The sequence below is a fragment of the Canis aureus genome, chromosome 3 (genome assembly GCF_053574225.1).
Source record: "Canis aureus isolate CA01 chromosome 3, VMU_Caureus_v.1.0, whole genome shotgun sequence".
NCBI lineage: Eukaryota > Metazoa > Chordata > Mammalia > Carnivora > Canidae > Canis > Canis aureus.
Window position 1 is genome coordinate 20,716,059 of NC_135613.1, and position 22,969 is coordinate 20,739,027.

General features: G+C 50.0%; 1 protein-coding gene and 2 long non-coding RNA genes across 7 annotated transcripts in view; 2 read left to right on the forward strand and 1 right to left on the reverse strand.

Annotated features, from left to right (window-relative positions):
* Positions 1-6,701: 6,701 nt before the first annotated feature.
* On the forward strand, positions 6,702-19,971 carry LOC144310253 (uncharacterized). Of its 3 annotated transcripts, XR_013375966.1 has the most exons (5): positions 6,702-6,755; positions 6,928-7,022; positions 10,397-10,458; positions 17,648-17,726; positions 19,259-19,971. It is a non-coding gene; the product is annotated as an uncharacterized LOC144310253 (long non-coding RNA). The 3 variants fall into 3 exon arrangements; XR_013375965.1 differs by having other exon boundaries at positions 6,710-7,022; XR_013375964.1 differs by lacking the exons at positions 6,702-6,755; positions 6,928-7,022 and adding an exon at positions 7,235-7,649.
* MBTPS1 (membrane bound transcription factor peptidase, site 1) overlaps positions 7,003-22,969 on the reverse strand; it is a 53,075-nt gene continuing 37,108 nt past the window's right edge. For 2 of the 3 annotated variants that reach the window (XM_077891009.1, XM_077891010.1), the window contains exons 13-23: positions 22,365-22,547; positions 21,684-21,856; positions 20,271-20,386; positions 19,512-19,668; positions 18,704-18,828; positions 17,977-18,054; positions 15,221-15,361; positions 13,281-13,412; positions 12,114-12,240; positions 9,170-9,300; positions 7,003-7,862 (exon numbers count right to left, since the gene is read on the reverse strand). In XM_077891009.1, coding sequence (XP_077747135.1) covers positions 7,666-7,862; positions 9,170-9,300; positions 12,114-12,240; positions 13,281-13,412; positions 15,221-15,361; positions 17,977-18,054; positions 18,704-18,828; positions 19,512-19,668; positions 20,271-20,386; positions 21,684-21,856; positions 22,365-22,547 — 1,560 coding nt within the window. In that variant the 3' untranslated portion in view covers positions 7,003-7,665. The remainder of the gene's footprint in view (positions 7,863-9,169; positions 9,301-12,113; positions 12,241-13,280; positions 13,413-15,220; positions 15,362-17,976; positions 18,055-18,703; positions 18,829-19,511; positions 19,669-20,270; positions 20,387-21,683; positions 21,857-22,364; positions 22,548-22,969) is intronic. The other variant, XM_077891011.1, reaches the window with a different exon arrangement.
* On the forward strand, positions 10,911-14,691 carry LOC144310254 (uncharacterized). Its single transcript, XR_013375967.1, has 2 exons — positions 10,911-13,054; positions 13,187-14,691. It is a non-coding gene; the product is annotated as an uncharacterized LOC144310254 (long non-coding RNA).

Sequence of the window (22,969 nt, forward strand, 5' to 3'; positions counted from 1 at the left end):
ATCCCTCCTGCCTCATGCAGCTCCTGGATGCTCCAGGCTCCATCTTCACATGCCACCCCCCAGCATGACCTCATCTCTAGCTCCTGACCTTCACTGCACCTGCCAAGGCCCCTTCTCTGTGTAATGTCACTCTACGGGCTCCAGGGCATGCTATTCAGTACCCTGTTCCCACGTACCTGGAATCTGAGTATGTTCTCGGTCATTCTGTCGGACAGTCATTCAACAAACACTGACTGGAAGCAAGTCAGAGGGGAAAGAGCTCCCCACTCCGGAGGAAGGGGTGACCTGGGAGGAGATGGGGGCTAGACAAGTAGCTATGGTCCAAAGTGACCGTGAGACACCAGGAGCAGGGGCATCTGGAGGAGCTCAGGGAGGAAGGTAAGAATGTGTACCCTTGGTGAAGGGAGGAGGGGACACATGGGGGGGGGTTCCCCAGGGCAGAGACTCAGATCAGGCACCTGGGAAAGGCCTTTCTTGCTCAACTGCATGTTGAAACCGCCTCCCTCTTCCAGAAGGTTTTCCAGGAACACAGTGAGGTCACTGGCCCCCCAGGAGGGCTCTGGGTACCTGGGCATCAGGTGGAGCCGGGCAGCAGCCCAGGAAGGTAGAGGGCGCAGACCAAGCCCAGGCCCATGTTCTGAAATCTGCACAGCTCTGACCCTGTCCCCCACATCCACCCGAGGCAGGGAGAGGAGATAAAGAACCCTCGGCGGCTGGCTTTGTACTCCTTAATCTGGGCTCTGCGAGCCTGGGGCACCTCCAGGTCCCTGCCTGGACACCTCATTAGCTGCCCATTAACGTGCATGACTTAGAAATTGGCCACTGGGCTGTGAAATTCCACTCAGTGAGGAAAACCTCTTAGTTCTGAGAGGCTTTGATATGCACTCCCTGCAGGCCTCCCAAAGGCTATGTGACCTTTCCGGGCAGTGCAGAGGCGCCCTGGGGGCCCCATCCGTGTGGGCGTGCTGGCGCCTTGGCGGACCAGGCAGGTGGCCGCGCGGTCCAGTGTAGGAGCATCTCCCTTCTGCGTCATCCCAACAGGGGAGCACCGGTCATCAAGGGTTGTTCTCCAGGGTCCAGAGCTTCTTTCTTTCTCCACAGAATAAGGGTCACGTGGCAGGTTCAGAACTTCAGAGAGAAAACCACCTCTCTTGTTTCTCCAGATCTCTGTGCTTTCACCTGTTAGAAAGTTCTGGAAGATGGATGAGGACAGGTCCCAGGGGCCAGAGTCTGTGAAATGGAATCACGATAGTTCCTATCCTACAAGGCTGCTGGGAAGACTCATGAGAACGAGCCTTCGGCACAGGGGCGAGCAGCAGGTGTCATCTGCCAAGGGTGCATGTCAGATTCCATCATCGGTATTTATGCGTCTTCACCTCAGTCTGATTCTGAGCTTCTGGAATGGCATCCTGAACCCTGGCCACTAGGAATCCTGGAGAAACTCTTCTGGTGAAAGTGGTACTGGACTCACCCTCAGAGCTGCAGATGACGTTCTGGGGTGAGGCTGGCATCAGGATCTCGCCATGGAGGAGCACAGCTCTGGGCAGGCAGTGTCCTGTGCTCCTGGGCCCGTGGTCCCCCGGTATCCCACAGCATGTGTCCCGGGCCGGGGGCAGCTCATCAGAATCCAGCTGGGGTGAACCTACCCCTGGGAGGAGTGAAGTCTTGGCTCCTCAGAGGACAGGAGCCCGGGGCCTGCTGTGAGCAGCTCCACCTGCAGCAGCTAACCACGGACCCAGAGTCCTCTGGCGCAAATGCACTGCAGCTCCAGGACAGGGAGTCCCAGCATGCTCGGCTGAGTGATGGCCCGTGAAGATGTCCTCATCCTGATCCCAGGACCTGCGAGTACGTGAATGGACACAGCAAAAGGGACTCTACAGAGGACAGGAAGTTAGGAACCTCGAGATGGTGCCAGTGTCTGGCATGGGTCAAAGGTAGGAAAGGAGAAGGCGGGGTGGAGGGCTTTGAAGGTGGAGGGGGGCCAGGAGCCCAGGGAGGCAGGCTCCTCTAAAAGATGGAAAGGCCAGGATGCGGATTCTCCCCGGGAGACTCCAGAGGAAACCAGCCCTGCCCACACCCGACTTCAGCCCGAGGCTGACTTTGGCTTTCCAACCTCCAGACAACTTTACAGAAACGTGTTACGGTGGCAACAGAAGACGGGACTTGCCCAGCACCCTGAGTTCTGATGGTCGGGCCCCTCAGAGAGGCCGGAGGTCTGCTGACCCCCACCCACCACCAGGGGTCTCTTCTGCAGGGCAGAGGCTGGGCCTCTGGGTGACACATGGCCCCATGGGCATGGGCCATGCCAGGTCTTGCTGTCCCCTCCCTCCAAGGAAGGGCTGGTGCCCCAGGTTATGACCCAGAATCCAGCTGTGGGAGAAGGGAAGGCACCCTCGCAGCCAAAGGAGGACCGCAGGGTTGTGGGCATCTAGGTCCTGACCACTAGGCCCACAGCCTCTCCCAGCCTCCAAGCCATGGGCTCCTACCTTGCCTGCTGCAAGAACCCCCCCAGGGGAGATTTAGCGGTCTGGATGCTAAGTCATATAAAGTCTACCATTTTACCCATGAAAAGCAGAGTCCAGGCCCACATACCGCACATCCGCAGTGTTGTGCAACCGTGCCCACCGCCACCTAGTTCCAGAACTCTGCATCCCCCCAAGGAAAGCCCTGTACCCATCAGTGGGCATCACACTCCCCCCACCACCCACTAGCACACTAGCCCACTGTCTGTCCCTACGGCCACCTGTCCTGGACATTTCACGTGACACAATCTGTGGCCTTTTGTGTCTGGCTTCTTCCATTCAACGTGATCATGAACTCGAGGTTCATGATCAGTATTTTACCCTTTAGTGGCTAAAAAACAACCTGGTGTCCGGACGGGTCTCTTTCTACCATCTGCTGACGCACACATTTGGGTTGTTTTCAGCTTTTGGCTATTGTGAATAGTCACGTATAGATTTTCTCAAACACCTGTTTTCAATTCTTTTGGGTCTACGCCCAGCCGTGGGATCACTGGGTTGGATGGTAGTTGTTTACCTTGGGGAGCTTTTAAAACAGATTTCTAAGCTCCTCCCAAGGAGCCTATAATTTAGTAAGTCTGGGGCAAGGCCCAGGAATGTGTATTTCTAAGCTACTCATCTGCAGTGCCCTCTGGTCACCAGCTTGAAACCAACATCCTGTGTGTTAATATCTGCTTATGTGGGTAGTACCGTTACAAAAAAAAAAAAAAAAAAATTTCAAGACTCTTACTATTTCTCTGGAAACTTCTATATAATCTATATATAAAATCCTGGTCTCCATTTTGTGTCCAGCAAATCCAAATCTAGGTAGCATTGCCATTGTTACCAGTAAGTGAGCATCTTTCCTGCCGTGGGAAAATAGGAAGCAGCCTGGCGTCCAGGGCTGGAATGCTGGTCTCGCCATGGTTTTCTCATCTGTGACATGGCAGTGAGAGCATCACAGGTGGCTACGATGCCCAGGTGGCATCATGCACGTAAGACATAGGCCAAGGCCAGGCGGGTGGTGAGCACTCCAAAGCGTTCGTGTGCATGTTGCTGGGGACAGGTGCTCTCGGGGCCCCGTCCTGTGGGAACACAGGACAGATACGGACTTGGACAAAAACACCTAACATAGGTGGGGTTGAGGGTGGTGTCCGGGGTCCCAGCTGTCCACATCTACAGCTCACCTTCAAGGTTCCTGCTCCTGCTGACAGGACCTCAGCCTGGCTTCCAAGAAAGACAGCGCCCGTTAGGGATGAGCCCTGGGACCCAGCCTCCATGTGCACCCTACCCCCTGCAGACTCCCAGATGTATCTGTGGTTGTGTTGGGTTGACTGCCCTTTTTTGTTTTTTAAAGATGTAGGCTTTCTCTGGGACAATGAGATTTCACGCCAGGGCAACAAAGGATCCCCTAAAAGCAGAGTTGGCTCAGCCTGGCCCCAGGCCACCACACACATCTGTCACCGTGGAACAACCTATCATTGACAACAGTTGACATAACCAAGCACGGCTCTGTGAGGGCCCACAAGCAGGACGCGGCTGGGCTGGAACTGGACTCCAGGCAGCCTGAGGCTCAAGCCATGGCTGCAGTTCAACACCTGTGCCCAGATGGTGACATTCTCTCCAGAGCATGCCTTTCAGGCGGACCCTGGGCAACTTGGTGAAAGCATCCGACAAGGGCTTTCTTCTAGGAGAGGGCATCTGTTTCCCGGACCTCACGAACTGGTTTTTTCCAGAGAGCTGGTCCCCTTTGTGGGTGAGCACTCCCCATTGAAGACCCTTCTCAGCTCAGCCTCACCCACTCCGTCCCCTCCCATCTTCTCATGGTTCTGTCCAAGACCTCTGCATCCTGTCACCCTCCTCATGTGTCACTGTCCCCAGAATGAGGCGCTCAGGCGCAGTTCCAATCCTGCCTGCACCAGAGGTGTGGTTCTGGGCAAGGTCCTGAGCCCATCTCTCTGGGCTGCCACTTCCTCTGTGAGGTAGGGCCTGCGATGCCAAGTCCCCAGCCGTGTACCGGGATGTAATCAATGCACATAATCTACCTAGTGTGGTGAGCCTGGCACAGAGCTCCTGATACTAACCCTCTTGCCTGCAGACAGGGAAGGATTCACCTTCTTTTTTATGTCTATTAACACAGCACTTTTTGGCAAGTATATCACAGAATAGGCTTGCCAGTTCACAGGCACACCCCCAACTAGGCCCAGGGCTCCAGGATGGCGATGAAGCCACCCCGTATTCAGTCTTCACACAGTCACTACTGACCTTCACCTTGCAACATCATCCCCCATGCAGGTTCCCTTTGTGGAGCTGCAGTAACCACGGGTCCCTAAAAATCTGGTACACTAACAACTACATGACCCTATGCCCAAACCTAAACCATCCACGTGTGTGTCCTGAGACTGTCGTCAGAGTGCTCCATCCGGGCTGGCACAGTCCACCCTGTCTGAACAGGATAGCCAGTCCCAAAGGCAAGAGACACACATAGATGCCGACCTTGAAGGCCAAGCGAGGGACCCTCCCAGCAGGCAGAACAAAAGACACCCCCAGGTCCAAGTTCCACCTTTTGGGGGTGGGGGGAGATGGCCAAGTCCCCAGAGAGACAGGTGCACCCAAGGTCCTCAGCCAGCACAGAGACTCGGGTCTGGAACTTGACTTCACAACCACGTGGACTATAGTGCTATGGAGAAACAGTCTAAGTCACAAAAAGTGTCTCTATTTCAACCACTTGCCAACAAACTACAAATTTCAGGCTTCTCTGGAAAAATCTAAAGATGTGGTGTCCCTGAGACAAGGCCTGGGTACTCCAGCCAGTCCCAGCTCCGACGACCTACTCTCTTTTGCTGAGGTCTCATTTCTAGGACCTGCCTGGGCCTGTGGATGGGGGACAGGCTGTGACCCCTGTTAAGTGTTAAGGAGCAGGTGGTGAGCTGTTCACAGCTGCAGAGGCCAGGCAGCAGGCGCAGAAGGCCCCATAACAGTGCACAGGCCCCTAGATGTGACACACTGAAGCTAGCCTTGGATCCACGGCTCATCTGAGGACCACAAGGCTACTGTATGCTAAATGCTTACATCCTCAGAGCTGCTTGGGGTGGAAAGAGCTCTGTGGGGACCCAAGAGATGCCTCCAAAGCCTTGAAGGAATAGCAGCCACAGAGTACAGAACAAGCTGCAAGGTCACCAATGTGACCTCCAAGGATGGCCTGTCACAGGGAGAGGTGGGCCTGGGCGACTTCTCCCTCATCCCTTGGCCTGGGCCTTTTTCCTCTCAGGTCCTCAGCAGCATCCGATCCCATATGGACTCTACCCCTCCGGTCAGTCCGTTCCTCACCTGTGACGAGGAGGCTGAGATCAGCCAGCTGGCATATGGAAAGACTGGACGGGCAAGGGTTAAAAATCAATGGGCTCCCTGGATTAGGCCAGTTTCCTATGAATGGCACCTGGCAGATAAAATAGCCTTCGTCAAAATTAGACACTTTCATGCTTCAGAAGAGACACTCAGGAAAGTGAAGACAACCAACAGAATGAGAAAACATTTGCAAGTCAATACCTTATAAGGGACCTGGACCCAAAATACAGAAAGAGCTCTTACAACTCCATGATAAAGAAAACCAAATTACAAACTGAATCTGAACACTTATCCAAAGAAGATGTACAGACGGCCCACAAACACACAAGATGTTCAATATCATTTGTCTTTAAGAAAATGCAAATCCCAACCACAAGGAACACGCCACTTGACACCCAGGCTGTGCTAGAAGGATGATCACAGGCCTGGATGAGGACGCGGAGAGCCAGTATCCTCATGCACCGCTGCTGGGAATATAAAATGGCATACTTGCTTTGGACAAGAAAGCTTGGCAATTCCTTGGAAACTTAAACGTGACACTGTAAGATCTTACTCCTGGGTATTTATACCCAACAGAGATGAAAACGGATACCCATACAAAAACTAAACTCATACACAAATATTCTTAGTATCAGCATTCCTAAAAGCCAAAAAATAGAACATCCCCAATGTCCACCAACTGAGGAATGGATACACTAGTGGGCCCAGTTGCACGCTGCACTGGTGCCCGGGCTGTGAGAAGGCACAATATCCTGGTCATGCTAGCACATGAGTACGTCTTGGAAACGTGCTAAGGGGAAACAATGGACCATGTATCATGTGATAACACACGCATGGAATGCTCGGGACAGGTACGTCTGGAGAGACAGCACAGGAGGGGTTGCCGTGGCTGGGACTGAAGAAATAGAGGTTGATTTCTTAATGAGAACAATTTCTTGTGGGGGTGATGAAATGTCCTGGATTCATAGGGGTGATGGCTACACAACCCTGTGAATGTACTAAAAATCAGTGAATTGGACACGTCAGAGAATCTCACAGTATGTGAATTATAGCTCAAACTATCCCTGCACCCTCACCCCAGCAGGCTGACTGGGAACCCGTTCCAGGCAGTCCTCAGGGAGAAGTGGGGCAGGTGGAAGAAGAGCCTGTTATATCCTTCTTTTCAGCTTCATACAGGTAATGCATATTTATTGAAAATTTTCTTCACCGACAATGGTGAAATCAAGACCCCAAATTACAAAACATGATGGCAGTTGATACTTATAAAAATAAAGCGAAGGTCTATGTTTCACAGATCTGTGCAAGTTTCCTTCAAATCTCAGTCTGTCCTTTCATCAAAAAGGAGACCACGGAATCTGTGTTGTTCCTTATGATGTCATAGTAAAAAACCGCATTCCACTGACAAAAAAAATAGCTTTGCTTCCAAATAGCACAAGTCTTTAAAGTGACTTTTCCCAACAATAAATATAGAAAATAGCCTTTGACAAGCACAGTTCAGCTTGGTCAGAACTTCAGCATGTGTAAAGCACCCGCCCCTCGGGTCGGGAGCCCCCAGCCAGCCTGCCACAGACCTTAGTCGGTGCGTGCAGTGGCTACAGAGGTGACCCTGGAGGCTGCCCCGCGAGCCCCTCCCACAGGCCCCCACTGCCGGATGATGCCCTTGTGTGTGGCACCCAGGACGCCCACGGACAGACGCTAGGACACTGCAGCTGGAGCCATGATCGCTTTCTGACGGGCTGCCCCTGGAAACCGCAAGTGCTGCCTGCTGGTTTAGGTCCTCGAAGGCTCTCTTTGGCTCTCAAGGTCAGCTGGTCTGGTGTCACACAGAAGGGGTCTTTGGTGGGTGAATCTGCTGCATGAGCTGGGGGCGCTTCACCCTGGGCTTCCTGCGCTTCGGCCTGCTTCTGGCCTTGTTGATTTGTACCACAAAGAAGGCCAGGACCACCATGGCTCCCAGGAAGGCAAACACAGGGATGGTCTGGCCCACCTCCTGGTTGTAGCGGCCAGGCATGATCCCTGCAAGAGCACAGCATAAATGGTCAGTGGCACCAGAGCTGTTGGGCCACAGCCTCTGCCTCAGAGGCAGACTTGTCAGAAACAAAATGTTAAGTAATTTCAGCTGGGCTCACAGGGCAAACAATTTCAAAACTTCAGGTGAAGTGACCCAGGCCATTAGCAAAAGAGAGATTCTCAGATTAGCAGCTTCGGGGGTGGGATGGGCAGGGTGTCTGGAGGTGAGGTTTTTGCTCCTTCTACTACTCCCTATACCCAACTCGGACTGAGCCTGTGACTGGCCTTTCTTCTGTCACAGACAACCCACAATGGGGGTGCATGGATGAACCTGGACACCGGGAAGGAGAAGAGGTGCTGGTGTCAGAGGAGCTGAGTGGGAGGATGAGGGAGGCAGGCCAGGCTGGGAGTAAGGACGGCTGGCCATGCCCCTGCCCCTTCTGGGAAAGCCTTCCGCAAATGGGACATGTGGTCAGAAGTCAAGAGTGATGACTGGAAGACCCTGGTTTGTCAGTATGACTCTGCAACTGAGCCATGCTGGGGTTCCAGAAATAACCATCATCGGTATGCCCCATGACTGCAGGCAAGGCCCTTAGGAGTTTGGCACCACAGTTAAAAAGTTCCCAGGGCTGGAGCACACGGGCCATGGCACCAGTTCCTGGAACCAGCAATCCCAGGAGGCTATAACCTCTTGGAAGAGCACAAGGATCCCCAGAAAGTACTGCCCATGCCCTGTTGAACACCTAACCTGGATACCAGTCACTCCAGGTACAGGAGAACCTGTGCTAATGGTCTAGTCAGGCCGAAAGCCACTGCCCATGGAGTGGACACAATCAGATCAGTGGAGGAGCATACACCCACATCCCAGCCTAGGGAAGTCCCATCCCAGGTGGGCCAGAACAAGGAATCAGTGGGGACCTCTGGGCTGAAGGTTTAGGGGCCCGGGCAGCTCAACCACTGGCTGGGACCCAAACCGCAGATGACAGATGTTCCCTAGGATGAATACACATTTGCTTGCAGAACTTAGGACAGAAGTGTGCAAGTTACAAATTACTCTACTCAAAGAATTTTAACACCTAGCTATCATGACAGAAATTCAAATTTGAAAATCAAGGTAGAATGTTCTGAAGGGAGCATGGTGTGTTAATCTTTTAGGTCCACTTCTGGCCTGGTTGATCTGTACCACAAAGAAAGCCTGGATCAGATGCTCCCAGGAAGGTGGACATAGGCGCCTCTGGCCCATGCTGTGGGGGTTGGGGAGGTACAAACAAACCAGAGCCGGATCTAGCACCATGAAGCACCTAAGAACTGACCTCCAGGAATGTCCCAGGCACTGCTCTCTCCGGGAGACAACGGTCTCACTTGAGGGCGGTTCGATCGGAAATTGGGTAATACCACTTTGTCCAGGTCGATGGAGAGCAGCTTCTGGTGTTTCCAAAGATTACTTCATGAAAATGGATTAGAACAAAATAAAAATAAGTAATTATACCGCCTGTGATGCTTAGGCAATACCTAAGAAATAAAATGTGATTTAAAGAGAAAGGTGAAATGATATCCCACTGACACCCACACCTAAGCCCAACTGCTTAGCAATGCTTGTGACAGCTTCTGGGTCCCAAGACAGAAATGTTAAATCAAGTCCATTTGCAGGAGATTTTAGTATTCTGAGTAGGGGTCAATTCTGCTGGGTTCCTAACAGGCCCCAAAGAGGTGTCCTGCTTCTGCTTAAGCTGGACACCACCAAGCTGTGGGAGAGGAAACCACACATGAACCTCTGAAAAGAGCTTGAGGACAGTAGCCGAAGCCAGGGCTCAGGGAACCTGGGGCTGATGGGAAGGTGTGTGGACGTCTCCGCCATGAGGCACCACGGCTGGTGGGGCTTGCTCTCTGATGAATGGCGGCCAGTGTGGCACAGGAGGCTCTGCGTGTGCCAGGAACCAGACACCCTCTCTGTCCTCAAGGACACCACCACAAAAGGCCAAGAGGCAGACACATAATAGTGGAGCTGTGGAGAGAAGCAAACCACGGGCCAGAGAGAGAAGAAAGGAAACCTGGCTGCTCACTGGGTAATCATGCTGGACTCCTATGGTAGTAGCACTGCTCTTGTTCCTGATTCTGAGATCTGAACAACTTTTCAGGATCACACCTGAAGGACAGAGAGGCTGGCACACTGCACAGAGCAGCAGACAGCCTGGGGGGCACCTGGATTAGAGCAGCACACAAAGAGGAGTCTGAAGACTGCTCTGGCCAACGCAGGGCAAGGGAATAAAGTGTGTCTGCTGATCATGAACTCCCCATTTTTCTGCATCTTATTCTTCTGGAAGCAGCTGGCTTGTCTTGTACTTCGGCCAAGTGAAGGCAAAGACACTTTGTTCTCTGGGCACCTGGGGAAAGGGGCACCGGGCGACACAGGGTCTGGGAAGGGGCTTCCTATGCAGGACAGAAACTACTCTCCCTTCTTGCAGCTTGGGAGCTACATGGAAAATGCTGGTGAGCACGACCACTGGTCCTGCCTCACAGGGTCTAACTTTACGTTTCAGGTTTCATCATCTGAAAATTAAACTGACAAGGGTATGTTATGGAATCGATGCTAAATGCCAAGGTAAGCTTATGACCCTGCAGCTCAGCAGAGGGGCGGGGGGTGGGGGGAGCGGGCTGTGCTCTCACTCTGACGGGGAGATCATACTCCAGAATTTAATTATCTGGCGATGGCACTTTCTAATTGAACAATCGTGCAAACAGCACATAGCGCAGTAGTCTGAGAAGTTCATGATGCTCCAGTGGAAGGACAGAGGGGTCACCTTGCCCCTGAGGTTCCTCTCGGGTGTGACATTCCTGCCACTGTCATAAGTAAGGTCACCTGATGCTCAACAACAAAATGGAGAAGGATCATTTCAGAGATGGACAGAAATGGAGCTCAGCACTGGACGGTGGGACACTGGGCCTTACAGGGGCCGTCTGGGGCCGCAGAATCGAGATCCAGGTGTAGGTCCCGGGTACTGAAAGTAATTTTCAGTGTGAGGTAAGGGGGAGCCTGGCAGGCATGTTAAGAAGCAATCCCCCAGAGTGCTGGCAGACACCAGACCTCAGGCGTTGCACGCCGTCCCTGACAGCTGGCTAGTGTCGGATTATGAATGTGGACTCGAGTACAGACCAAGGACGGCCTTCTCTGCTTCTGAGTCCCGAACAGCACTGGGGGGTGGGGGGGTGGGGGGAGAGGACGACACTGACTGCCACCCACCAGGAACTGCTGACCACAGCTGGAACTAGAGGCTGGTCTAATGTGATGATAATGGCAGGTTACGAATAAATGGGATGTAAAAATGGCATCTTAACAGAAATTTTTAAATGATGGGATGCTAACTAGAATGGAAAAATACTCTGTAATTAAAGTAGCAAGAATAAACAGTTGATGAGAAGACAACGTGAGGACTTTACAATCCCACTGTCTTCTGCCAAGCATGTTCTGAAGAGGACAGACCGTCTGAGTGGAGTGGTGTGTGGAGTGCTCTATCCATGACAGGTAGGCATCCTCCTCTCGGTGGCTCACAGCACAGACAGTGGCCCTCTGTCCCCTGCCACCCCCGTGCCTGGACACACTTGGACCCAAGCTAAGTGGGCAGCCTGGTGGGGAGCCCCACTGGCCAGGGTGTGAGGTGTGCTGCCAGTGAGCGGCGCAGCTTCCTGCACCACCGCCCAAAGGAAAGGCGGGGAGCAGCCCCCAAACTGGCCCGGGACACAGGCCCCTGCCTCACTATGCCAGGACCCCAAATCGGGACCAACCCCCATTCTTCCTGCCAGAAACAGGGAGAAGGAATGAGGGGGAAAAGAAACACAGGAACCAGTGTGGCCAGGCCACGAGCGGGAACACACACCTGCTCTGAGCAGTCCCAGCCCCCTGGGCTGACAGAAGAACCTGTCAGCGTTTCAAAATCCACATCACAAACAGGGCACACTCGACTCTTGAACTCCAAACCAGAGGAGTCAGAGATCTCAGCTTCTGAAGCAAGAATCAACCAAACCTAACAAAGTGCTCACTCCCCAAAGCACTTCTTCAGGCAGGACACCGCCAGGGAGCGTAATTCTAAAGGTCGATATGGGGGCTCACCAATTTAAATAACATCACAAAATGACAAGCCGAAAGATCTGAGGATTTACTAATGATGTCAGTAAAATTCCATTCTCTCTTATAAAAAAAAAAGAGTAATGAATCACAAGCCCTGCAGAAGGAGTGGAAAAGCACAGTAAGGCACTAACCTGGGAGCCGTCTCGTTTAAAGGCTGTGGCTTGGCCCACGACAGGTGCGGACAGGCTGGCAGAGCCCGTGGCTCTGGGCCTCCCAAACGCGCCTCCAGGACCTTGGAGTACCGGTGCAGGTGGTTTCCTGGGGCGGCAGCAGCATGGGTGACACAAAACCACAGTTGTTAGGAAGATGCGAGGAGATAGCCCAGGTGCCCTAGCCTGTCTGCTTTCCTGTCAAGAGGCCAGCCCGGCGCCCTGTTACCCTGGCTCCCCGGTGCCCCAGGTGATGCGTGCTCACTGCTCACAGCGAGGGAACAGAGCAGAAGGGCCACTGCCTTTAAAGTGGTCACGCCATACACATGGCAGGGGCCAGGTGACCTTTACTGACCACATTTCCACACACAAGGCTATGCTCAAGGAATCTAAGCTGTAGATGTGCTTCATAAAGAATATCTTTCTCTTTTGGTATATTTACTCTCAGCCAAAACAAAACAAAACAAAACAAAATGTACATTTTCAAATTTCAAAATTCCTTTAATTTCTCAGACCGGTGCTGTCTAGTACTGTAGCCATTGTGGCTGGCTACTGAGCGACTGAAATGGGTTGAGTGTCTCATCTTTAAACAATAATTTGGTGTATTGGGCCCAAGAATTTTACTAAAAATGAGTTTTACCTGTTTCACTTTATTTTTTTAACATGGCCACGGGAAAACTTAGAATTGTTTGTGTATTCAGAATTGTACGTACGGCTCACACTAGGCCTCTGGTGGGCCTGGTGGTAAGGACCTGAACACTGTCTGACACACTGAGGGCAAGGCCGCAGGGGTCACCACCCGGTGACCTTGACCAGTTACACCTCTCAATTCCTGTCTCTTCGCCTGTGAACTGGAAAGAATAGTATCTATGTTCCCGAGTTCTAAGAGGCCCCGAGGAGGTGATCCATGTGCTTGGCACCTGGTGAGTGCTCAGAAACACTGGCCCTTCTTCCCAGACCCACACGGGCCAGGGCTCCATCTGTGAGAGAGGACAATACATGCTAACCCAGGGCAGGGTGAGGACCTCAGAGTATGCCTCCTCTCTATTCCCCAGGACAGCCTGCCTGTGAGCAAACAGTCTGGAGCTTGACCAACAAGCATGACGGCCTCCTGAAGCAGCCAGCCGCCCACCTGCCGTGCTCACTCACCTTCCATCCTCTCTGGAGTGGCCGAGCCAGCTCCGCTGGGAGGGCGCTGGCGGTTCCCGGAGTGACTGAGGCTGGGAGGGGTCACTCCATATGACGTGTACTGAAGGAGTGCATCCAAGAGCCAAAAGCAGTCTGTGGGTTCAATGGGCATGCTGTTTAGGGATCAGTGTGATTTTAAGGAATCCTTATAGGAAAATAAAAGCCCCCCAATGAGGGGAAATGGGAGGTGAAAAGATCACCTATTCTTGAGAAGCACACATCCTCTGGGGTCAGCCCCAGCCCACAAAGACCAGCTTGATCGACAAGACCTGACTGGGGCTTCACTCCCAGCCCCAGGGCTCAGGTGGGTCAGTGCCACCGAGCACTGGGGTGGACGGGCTGCCCGAGCACCATCTGGCTCTGGGGCCCCTCACGAGGAGGCCAGAACAGAGACCACTCAGGGGTGGCCAGACCACATGACACCCACTGAGCAAAGAATCGCTCAGAGAATGGGCACCAAAGCTTCTGCTAATTCCCAGAGACTGTCCTAGGGGAAGGATCTGGATCTATACTTCAAGGGCAGAGCCAGGACCCCAGTGTGCACGCCACTGGGAGGGGAGTTCGAGTTCCACACAAGTGCAGAGTCTAGTAATTTGGGCCAGTGGGCCCCCCATACAACATACGGCAACAGGAAACGGTCAGTCATTCTGAGGGACATGGCAGGGAGCCTAAGCGCTGGGCTATGGCTGACAGCCCTCATCGCAGACCCACACAGGAGGTTCTCTTGTCAGGAGACCGAGACGCTGCTGTGTCTGTAAATCCGGGCCCACCGCCTGCGCAGGGATCTGCCTGTGTCTGCCACCACAGCCCCACTGTCACCAGCGGGACTGGACAGGCCCCCCCAACATAAGACAGCAGCAAGCACTTCGCTCACTCAAGGGCACTCCAGCTATGTGCATGAAGCTAAGTGCATGTGCATCACTACCACTGGAAAATTCAGAACCAGGACAGTCCTCTCAGGCATTTAAAATTTTAATAAAGACTCTTACCAGGAGATCACCAGTCTTAAAAGAAAATCTCTATGGAAATAAAACATTAATCTTCTTTCAACTGTGACTTTAACCTTTTAAAAAAGACCAATCATATTACACAAAACACTAGGAATTCAGTCAAGCTCAACTTCACTCAGAGAGAGGCACATAGCTCCCAGCTCACACTCCAGTGGCTAACGTGAGGCTTCTGCCCCCCCTCCCCAGTCCCATCCTCCAGGGAGCCCACAAAACTTTAGACTTGGCTGTGTCATCACCTCACTAGACCTAAATATGCAACACTTCCACATCCCATTTCCTCCTTCACAAAATGAGAGAAATAAACAGGCTCAAAACCCTGAATCTGACACTGAGATACTAAAACAGTGGAGGAATGCCAAGGACCAATCCCCCAAACCTTCGCTAGTTCTCCCACACCCGACAATATCAAACGCCCCCACTAATGAAGGCTCACAACAGCCAAATCCCCAAGTCTGGGAGAAAAGCCAGGTGCTGGTCCTCCAGGAAGAGTGGGTCCAATCTAGAAGACGGGCCCTTGACCACAGCAGCGCCTGGGATGTATAGACTCCAGAGGGGGAAGCGGAGGTGGACAGAGCCAGGCGGGGAGCCTGTCCACCAAAGGCAACAGTCCTGGCATCTGCCCGCCTGAGGACGATGGCTCAGAGGGAAGGCAGCACAGCCTATGTGCCCAGTTTTGTTTGGCTTATTCAGTGTGTCTAGACTTACATACCTAGTCAACGTGCCGTGCGACCAAAGCAGCTGACACTTGCCAGATAGCACCTGGAGCTCACTGGCATGTGCCTTTACCATCCAGCACCTTACCAGTGCCTTTTCAGGGACAAGGGGGATCAAGGATTTGTACATCGCAGTCAGGAAGCCCAGCTGCTTTTCAGCCACGCCACCAATCCTCACCCTTCTGTCGGTGACTGTCGTCCAAACAATTGGAGTCTCCGTATAGCACAATCCGGCCTCCGCCCTCAACTGGAATCTGATACAGTCCCAAAATGGGCACGTTTTCAACAACTGCAGTTTCCTGCTTTAAAACCTCCAATCCTGAAATAACATCACAACAAAAACAAAAATGTCGAAGGATGAGTTACTTTGTTGAGGAATGAAATGATTTTCCAATTGCTACTTGACATTTAGTCCACATGACCGGGGGGGCGGGGGGAATCACAGCAAAATCTAATATTCAATCACAACAGTGCAAACTTTTACAATAGGAAAACGCCATTAATTTGGGTTTTAGCAAAACTCACCTGTCTATACACATTCCCATACCATCCTCTTTACATTTTCACAAAGTATTTTTAATCCTAAAAACACACATGCATGTTCTTTCTGATTCTGCTGAAAGGCTTTGGTCTTGGGGCTGCATTCACAAAGAGCAGCCAGCCAGGCAGCTCTCAGTACACACAGGTATCTTTGTGGGCTCGTTACATATACTAGGTTTTAAAAGCCAGGACAAGGGACTCCCAGGTGGCCCAGTTGGTTAATAAGCATCTGCCTTTGGCTCAGGTCATGACTCTGGGGATCATGCTGCTCAGCAGGGAGTCTGCTTCTCCCTCTACCTCTGTCCTCCCCACCACTTGTTTTCTTTCTCAAATAAAATATTTTTTAAAAAATTTAATAAAAGGAAAAATATAACTAATTTTTAAAACATATGCCCACATACTTTAAGTTTAGATTTAAAACACTTGTTACATTTGTCTCACAATTACAAATGTCCCAGTGGCAGAGCGTTCTTATCTGCCCGGAGGATACAGTTTACAATGTTAAATGAATCAAGAGGTCAAAAATGCATAAATACCAGGGACAGCAACTGCCAATAATATCACCATATAATCTAAGAGTCTAGCCCTGAAGCAAAAGCCATCCTCTATGCTGGAGATGACGCACATCTTCAGCATGGTGTTTACTGTATTGGTAACATCTAAAATATCTAAAATGTCCGTGGCTATAAACACATGGCCTTTCCTGCTCACTCTGGATAATCCCACTAGGAACAAAGTGGAAAAGAAAACAAGATTCTCAAAAAAAAAAAAAAAAAAAGAAAGAAAAGAAAAGAAAGAAAGAAAACAAGATTCTCTTTGTTGGAGGGAAAAACAGAGAGCAATAACAGATGAAACGGGGCAAGCACGCACGGTGCTGCCACGTGGCCTCATGCTTTGTTAGAGATTTGTGTCTGACAAATAGGGTCCCTTCTGATCCAGCATAACCCAGATTTTCAAATTCCTATTTTGTACCCAAAAGATTATTCAACGTAAAGGCTATTTGGAAATAAAAAGCCCCTTAGAAAGGATTTCAAGGTAACTACTTTTTATTTTCACCAGAAGAGCAAAACAGGCACCCTGAAATCTACAGTGATTCCTCTCCCCCTCAAAACCAGGCAGTGACAAGCTGATGATGAGACATCTACTCTCACCCACTGTGCACACAAGCATCAGAAACCATGATGCCCTGGTACAAACGGATTCCAGAAAGAATCACTAGCCCATGGGTAACTGTGTCTAGTGACTGGAACACTGAATCACTGATGTGCCTGAAGTTACAATACAACCTTATGAATACAGATCTATTTATTGACTGACCTTGCCTTGATGAAGAGAAAAAACTCATTTTAATAAAATAAATTCTACTTTATAAATGCAAACAGATGTGAGAGAAATTCTGTCTTTTTGTTATTTTTAACCAAAGAAACTATCCCTAACTTCCAATTACAGAAAACAGCAATCTTCATTAGAAGCAAAACTGCAAGGGAGGACCTTTCTTTCCTTCAAATGCTTTCTCTTTTTTTTAAGGATTTTAAGTAATCTCTACACCCAATGTGGAGCTCGAACTCACAACCCCAAGATCAAGAGTCAGATGGCTCTACCAATTAAGCCAGTCAAGTACCCCCACTTTCCTTCAAATTCTTAAGAGAATTTTAAGAGATGACTCTATAATTAATATTCTTTACACAGTTAGGAACTTTAAAACGTGGTCAACATTTTTCTAAGATTTTAGTGATCTGGCAACCACAGAAGCAGAACAATTCATAAATAGTAACAAATTTCAAGCAACGTTGAAGATAGTAAAAAAAACAAAACAAAACTATACAAATATTGGGGGCACCTGGGCAACTCAGTCAGTTAAGCATCTGCCTTTGGCTCAGGTCATGATCCCAGGTCCTGGGATCAAGTCCTACAATAGGGATTCCTGCTCAGCAGGAAGTCTGCTTCTCTCTCTCCCTCCGTCCCTTCCACTACTCGTTTTCTTTCTCAATAAGTAAATAAAATCTTTAAAAAAAGATCTAGAAATATTCAACAGCTGCTCTCCTGAAGGAATTCTATTTTGCAGTGATCAATATCTACAAATACTCAAATTATCTATCTCTGCAGTCCCCGGATCCACCATCCAGAACTTCTGCCTAAATCAGGTACCATACAAATAATATTACAGTAAGTTTTTGAAAAACAAAGCTGCTAAAGGGCATGGGGTGATGAAAATATTCTGAACGCAGTTAACAGTGATGCCTGCAAGACTCAGTGAACATGAAGTATTATAGAACTGTACACCTTAAGAGAGTCAAAGAGTCCCCCCCCCAATTTTTTTTTCAAATAGATGTGAATTATATGCAAATGAAATGCTTATAAAAAAAGGAAAGAAACCAGAATAGCATTCCTTACCTTGGTCTTTAAAAGTCTGTGTTATCACTATGCCATCTTCTGGAAATTTAGCAATGCTGCACCCTGATGCATAATACACTAGAGAAAGTAGTTGTTTAGAGTTACGAGAACGCAGAGACACTCAGCACTTTATCAACAGCTACTCATTCACCTAAAATGCAGTCTTTTATACATGATAGTTTTTAATTCCAACACTGTTTTTAATTCTAAGACACAGGTTGCTGTTACTTCCTGTTCACACTTGAATAACAAGTAATCACCTCAGAATTCAAGCTAACAAGTGCTACTAACGTAAGGTTTCTGAACAGCCTTCCAAAGTCAGAGTTTGCAGTGAGGATGAGCACAGTTGGTAACAATAATGCTCAAGACATTATCCTAGAGAGGAGTTACCAAAAACTCATCTGTGAGGAAACATCTTAAATGAGGCACACAAAGTGATTTCATAAACAGAATTTTATAAATCAGGGATCTGTAAGGGGTTTGCTCTGTAGGGTCACAGAGGAGGAACATAAAGAACCTGACAGGTGGCATGAAGATTAGGAATGCCTGCAGAAAAGATTCTCATTTTAAGAATCTGGATAAAACAACAGCTTTACTATAGGTGTGCTTTTTGAAGACATGACTGCTTCTGCGTACAGGCCCCATTTCTCTGAAATCCTGACTTTAAACACACACAGCTTCTGCTCTTGATATAACGTGCCCTAATAAAGAACAAACAAAACCTTACTGTCATGGTTTGCTAAGGTAAAATCCCCTTCATACAGGCCATCGCTGAACCCCATGTTCCAGACAGACAGAAGCTCATTCAGGGCAGGGACGTTGGCCCCTCCGGTGTCCGGCATCCACCACTGCCTGTGGGAGAAACAAGGGGTGTGGGGTTGTGAGGGGCTGAAACAGCACCCCCACACTCAGGCTTCATGACGAAATTAAATGTCTCCTGACAGAATGCAGCCTGTGCACACTAAGGTTTCAGCTGAAACACCTACTTGGGTTTGAGTGATAATACAACTACATGCTTCAGTCAGCGTACAGAATAAATCAAAGCTCCATTAACTTCACACAACACACCATGTGTACATAAACACACAGCCTAGACCTCGAGAGGGTACGTGAAAATAAATGAGAAGTCTTTAAAGTTGAAATCACAGAGTCTGAAGAAAAAAAACCTCAAAATATATTATGATAATGATATTCATAAAACACTGGGAATTCTTGATTGATAACCAACCTACCAGAAGGTTCCTTTAAATAACAGTTCCTTTCATCCATTTAATCTGTATAGACTCAACAACAGAGAGATGGGAGAAATTTAAAACTCAAGTATCTAAGATCAACAGGGAAGACAGGACCTGGATCAAGGAGCACCTGGCTTACTCGACAAGCGACTCAGCCGCATCACTGCTGGGGTAGAGGGGCCTGCACCAGCCCAGCGTCTTCAGCAACTGAAGGACCCCTAGTCCTCTTAAGTACTTGCTAGACAGAATTTAATTCCCAAAAAGCCAAATTTCTTATAAAATACCAGCTCCCATCAGTACCTCGTGTTTTCATCGTAAAACTTGACTTTTCTCATGACAGACGTATTGTACCAATCACTGAAGACAATGAGTGAAAGGCCATTGTGCACATCCCTCCGCAGCTTGGCGACCTCCTCAGGGAAGTACTCTTCCTCGCTGTCTACCATGAGCAAAGTTCCTGAGGGACAGAATGCTGGCAGTGAGTCTGCGCCTCTGAACCATAGGACTCAGGTCAGAAAAACACTATTTCGCTGGTATCCATGTCTCAAGCTCCAGCTTCTAGTGTTTTGTGTGGCCCCCCGTACCCTTCAGGAAGGGGGTGAAAAAGAAAGGACCAGGGTCCAAAACACAGACCCCTGCTAATGACACCAGCCTCTTTCGTGAGTGACACCCAGGTACACAGATGTCACTCACTGGAGAAAAAGCAAAATGCAGCACTAGTTTCTTTTCTTTAAAGTAAATAAATAAAAATGTACAAATATCCTTGTCCCTAGTTTGCCAGTGTTCCATCTTACCTGAAGGTTACTACTGTCACCACCAGACAAGAACATGTGTCACTCTGCTTCAGAGCCTCACTGCAGCCTCTGCAAGGACTAGGAGGCCTTGCACCTGCTCCCTCACTGCCTCTTGTTTACATAGGGATTCATCTTTCAAACTGTCCCCATACACAGATACAGACACACACACACACACACACACACACACACACACACACACACACTCACACACACAACCAGGGGGCAGGGGGGGCGGGCAGGGAGGCACCTTGTGGCTACTCACCATACTGACTGGCATCGAAGCACGTGAAGGGGGAGCCGAGGACTTCAACAAAGTAGCCCATGCTTCTCAAGTGTTGGTACATGTCCCTGAAGTTGGTGTGGATATGGTCACCATTCCTGAAAAACAGTAGGCTTTGCACTAGGATGACCAATCTACTCATGTTGAAGGCTTAGCTAGCCACACACAGCTGATTTCTGGAACCGGTTTCCTCAAAGGAGCGTGGCTCACCACAGAAGAGGCCTGGGGGGTCTGGCCCACCATGCAGAAGTCAGCCCTTCCAGACCAGGATTCTCTGGGCTCACATGTAAAATGGGTGATAACACAAATGATGCATATGGCACGGGCTCGAAGGAAACAGGACGATGAGGATGGACAGAGAGCAGCTCTGTAGAGTGCACTGAAGTGTCATGTTAGTGATGGCATACACCCAGAGCAGAACAACCACCAGGACTCAGCATGGGAACACAGAGGTGCTGGAGCACCACACTGGCTGGTGAATACATTAACCATGCATCACAGACATGCATCACCCTTCTATCCCTTTTCCCCCTGCATGTACTCATTTTCCCAACGTAACCTCTACATAAACCCCTTCCCAACCACCCCATGGAAGCACCAGGGGCCCAAAAGGCTCATTTTATCTGCCTACCCCCTCCCTGCAGCCCTCCAGAGCTAGCTCCTCCACAGGGCTGAGGCCGGGCATTTCTCCAGGATGTGGCCCTTACCTCAGCCTACCCTCTTCTCACTCCTCTCCCCCTGCCACTGGTCTGAGCCTTCATGAAAAGACATCTTCATGAAAAGCTCATCACACCTTTAAGTGTCCTGCCTGCATCTTTCAAGGCTCCTTTCTCCCCCACTTTGAACTTTAAGTCCAAACTCCCAGTACTTACAGAGGGTGGCAATGAGCTAGGCATACGGGCCAAGAGGAAGCCAAGCCAACTGCCCTGGAGGGCAAGCCAGGAGGGCATAGGGCAGGGTCTGGAGGGTGGAGCAGGGCATACCAGGGAGTCTGGCGTGTCACTAAGTCTGGAGAGACAGCCACTGGAGAGCTTTAGGCCAAGTGTGCTCAAGTTCCTGCCCTTTCAGATTACCAGGGCTGCTGCATGGACAATGGACTCTAGGGAACCAGCTAGACTGGCTAGGAGGCTGCGACACCATCCAGGCAAGCATGGACAGTGGGCTGCGTGGGGAGGGGGAGGGAGCAGGGGCAGCTACAGCCAACTGGTGCAGGACTCGGGACATGTTGTAAAGGTAGGACTGATAAAAGTCTGCTGGCTCAACAAAAATAAGGAAAGAGAGCAATCAAGGATGAGCTCAGCGGTGGCAGAAGTAGGGCTCCCTGAGGGGACAGGGACACTCAGTTCTGCTGTGGGAGGACCAGCGGGACAAGCGTGGTGGCTGGTGGCTGCTTACCAGTCCAAAGGGTCATTCTTCATTCTCAGGTTATCCCTGGGGAAGTAACCAGGTGGGTAGCGGAGGTTGTGGTACTGGTCCCAGAGAACTCTCTTGCTCCGTGGAGGAGCAGGAATTATCTTCACCTTAATTGGGAGCTTCACGGTTGAAGTCTGTTCTGCACCGTTTTTTGACTGAAATAAATAAAAGACATCTAAACTGCCCCTATTGCTCAGAAGAAACTTTCAGACTTTTGGGTTTTAAAAAAAATCACTTCTATATCAATTTAACACAAATAATTTGAATACAAGCATTCCTAAAACAAATGTAAGAAGAAATATTCACATGTCACAATTCATTCTGTTAAAGTTCTTCCTTTAATTGTTCAAGCTGTAAAATTTAAGGCATCTTATTCCTAAAAGCTACTAGGCCACACAGGTTTAACTGCACAGTCCCTAGTAAAGAATCCATATTGCTGCAATCATTTTGAACTTGAACTCTGGCACAAAACAGTCTAACTGCTGTTGCTCAGCAACAGAATGGGGATGAGTGGGCTCTGACACTCCAGCTGCTCCACAGGCCCGGGAAGCACTGACCAAGGCCTGCAAGCCTCACCACACCCATCAACTGGCTTCAAATCCTAGACCCCAGGCACTCAGCCTGCACCCACCCCCCCACTTCTTGGTGTGCACTGACTCCCACCTCTGCTGGGGAAGCTACAGTGACAGTGACGTGTCCCTGTGCGACACCTTCCCACGAAGCCGCCTTTTTGGTGACAGAGATGGAGATGGCCAGGTAGCCTGACCAAGGCCATAATACGGAGGAGTAAGAGAAAGCAACTTCGATGTTGTCTCCATTCTGTGGTAAGTAGGGCTGCCAGTCAGGCTGCAGGAGAAAAACAAACAAAGGCTCTGGTGAGAGGCTCACTTGCTACCTTACCTGCCTTGGTTTTAGATCACTCCTCTATTAGACAGCATAAAATGAAATTTATATTCAGATCCTAAGCAACCTATAACCAAAGCAGACTAGGTAAAGTCTGGAACATCATCCACTAGAATAGTCTAGAAACCACTAATTCGGACAGCCTCCATTTTTTTTTTCAAGATTTTATTTATTTAATTTATGAGACAGAGAAAGAGAGAGGCAGAGACATAAGCAGAGGGAAAAGCAGGCTCCATGCAGGGAGCTCGGTGTGGGACTAGATCCCAGGACTCCAGGATCACGCCTTAGGCCGAAGGCAGGTGCTAAACTGCTGAGCCACCCAGGGATCTCCCAGACAGCCTCCAATTTTAAAGAGAATTTTCCCG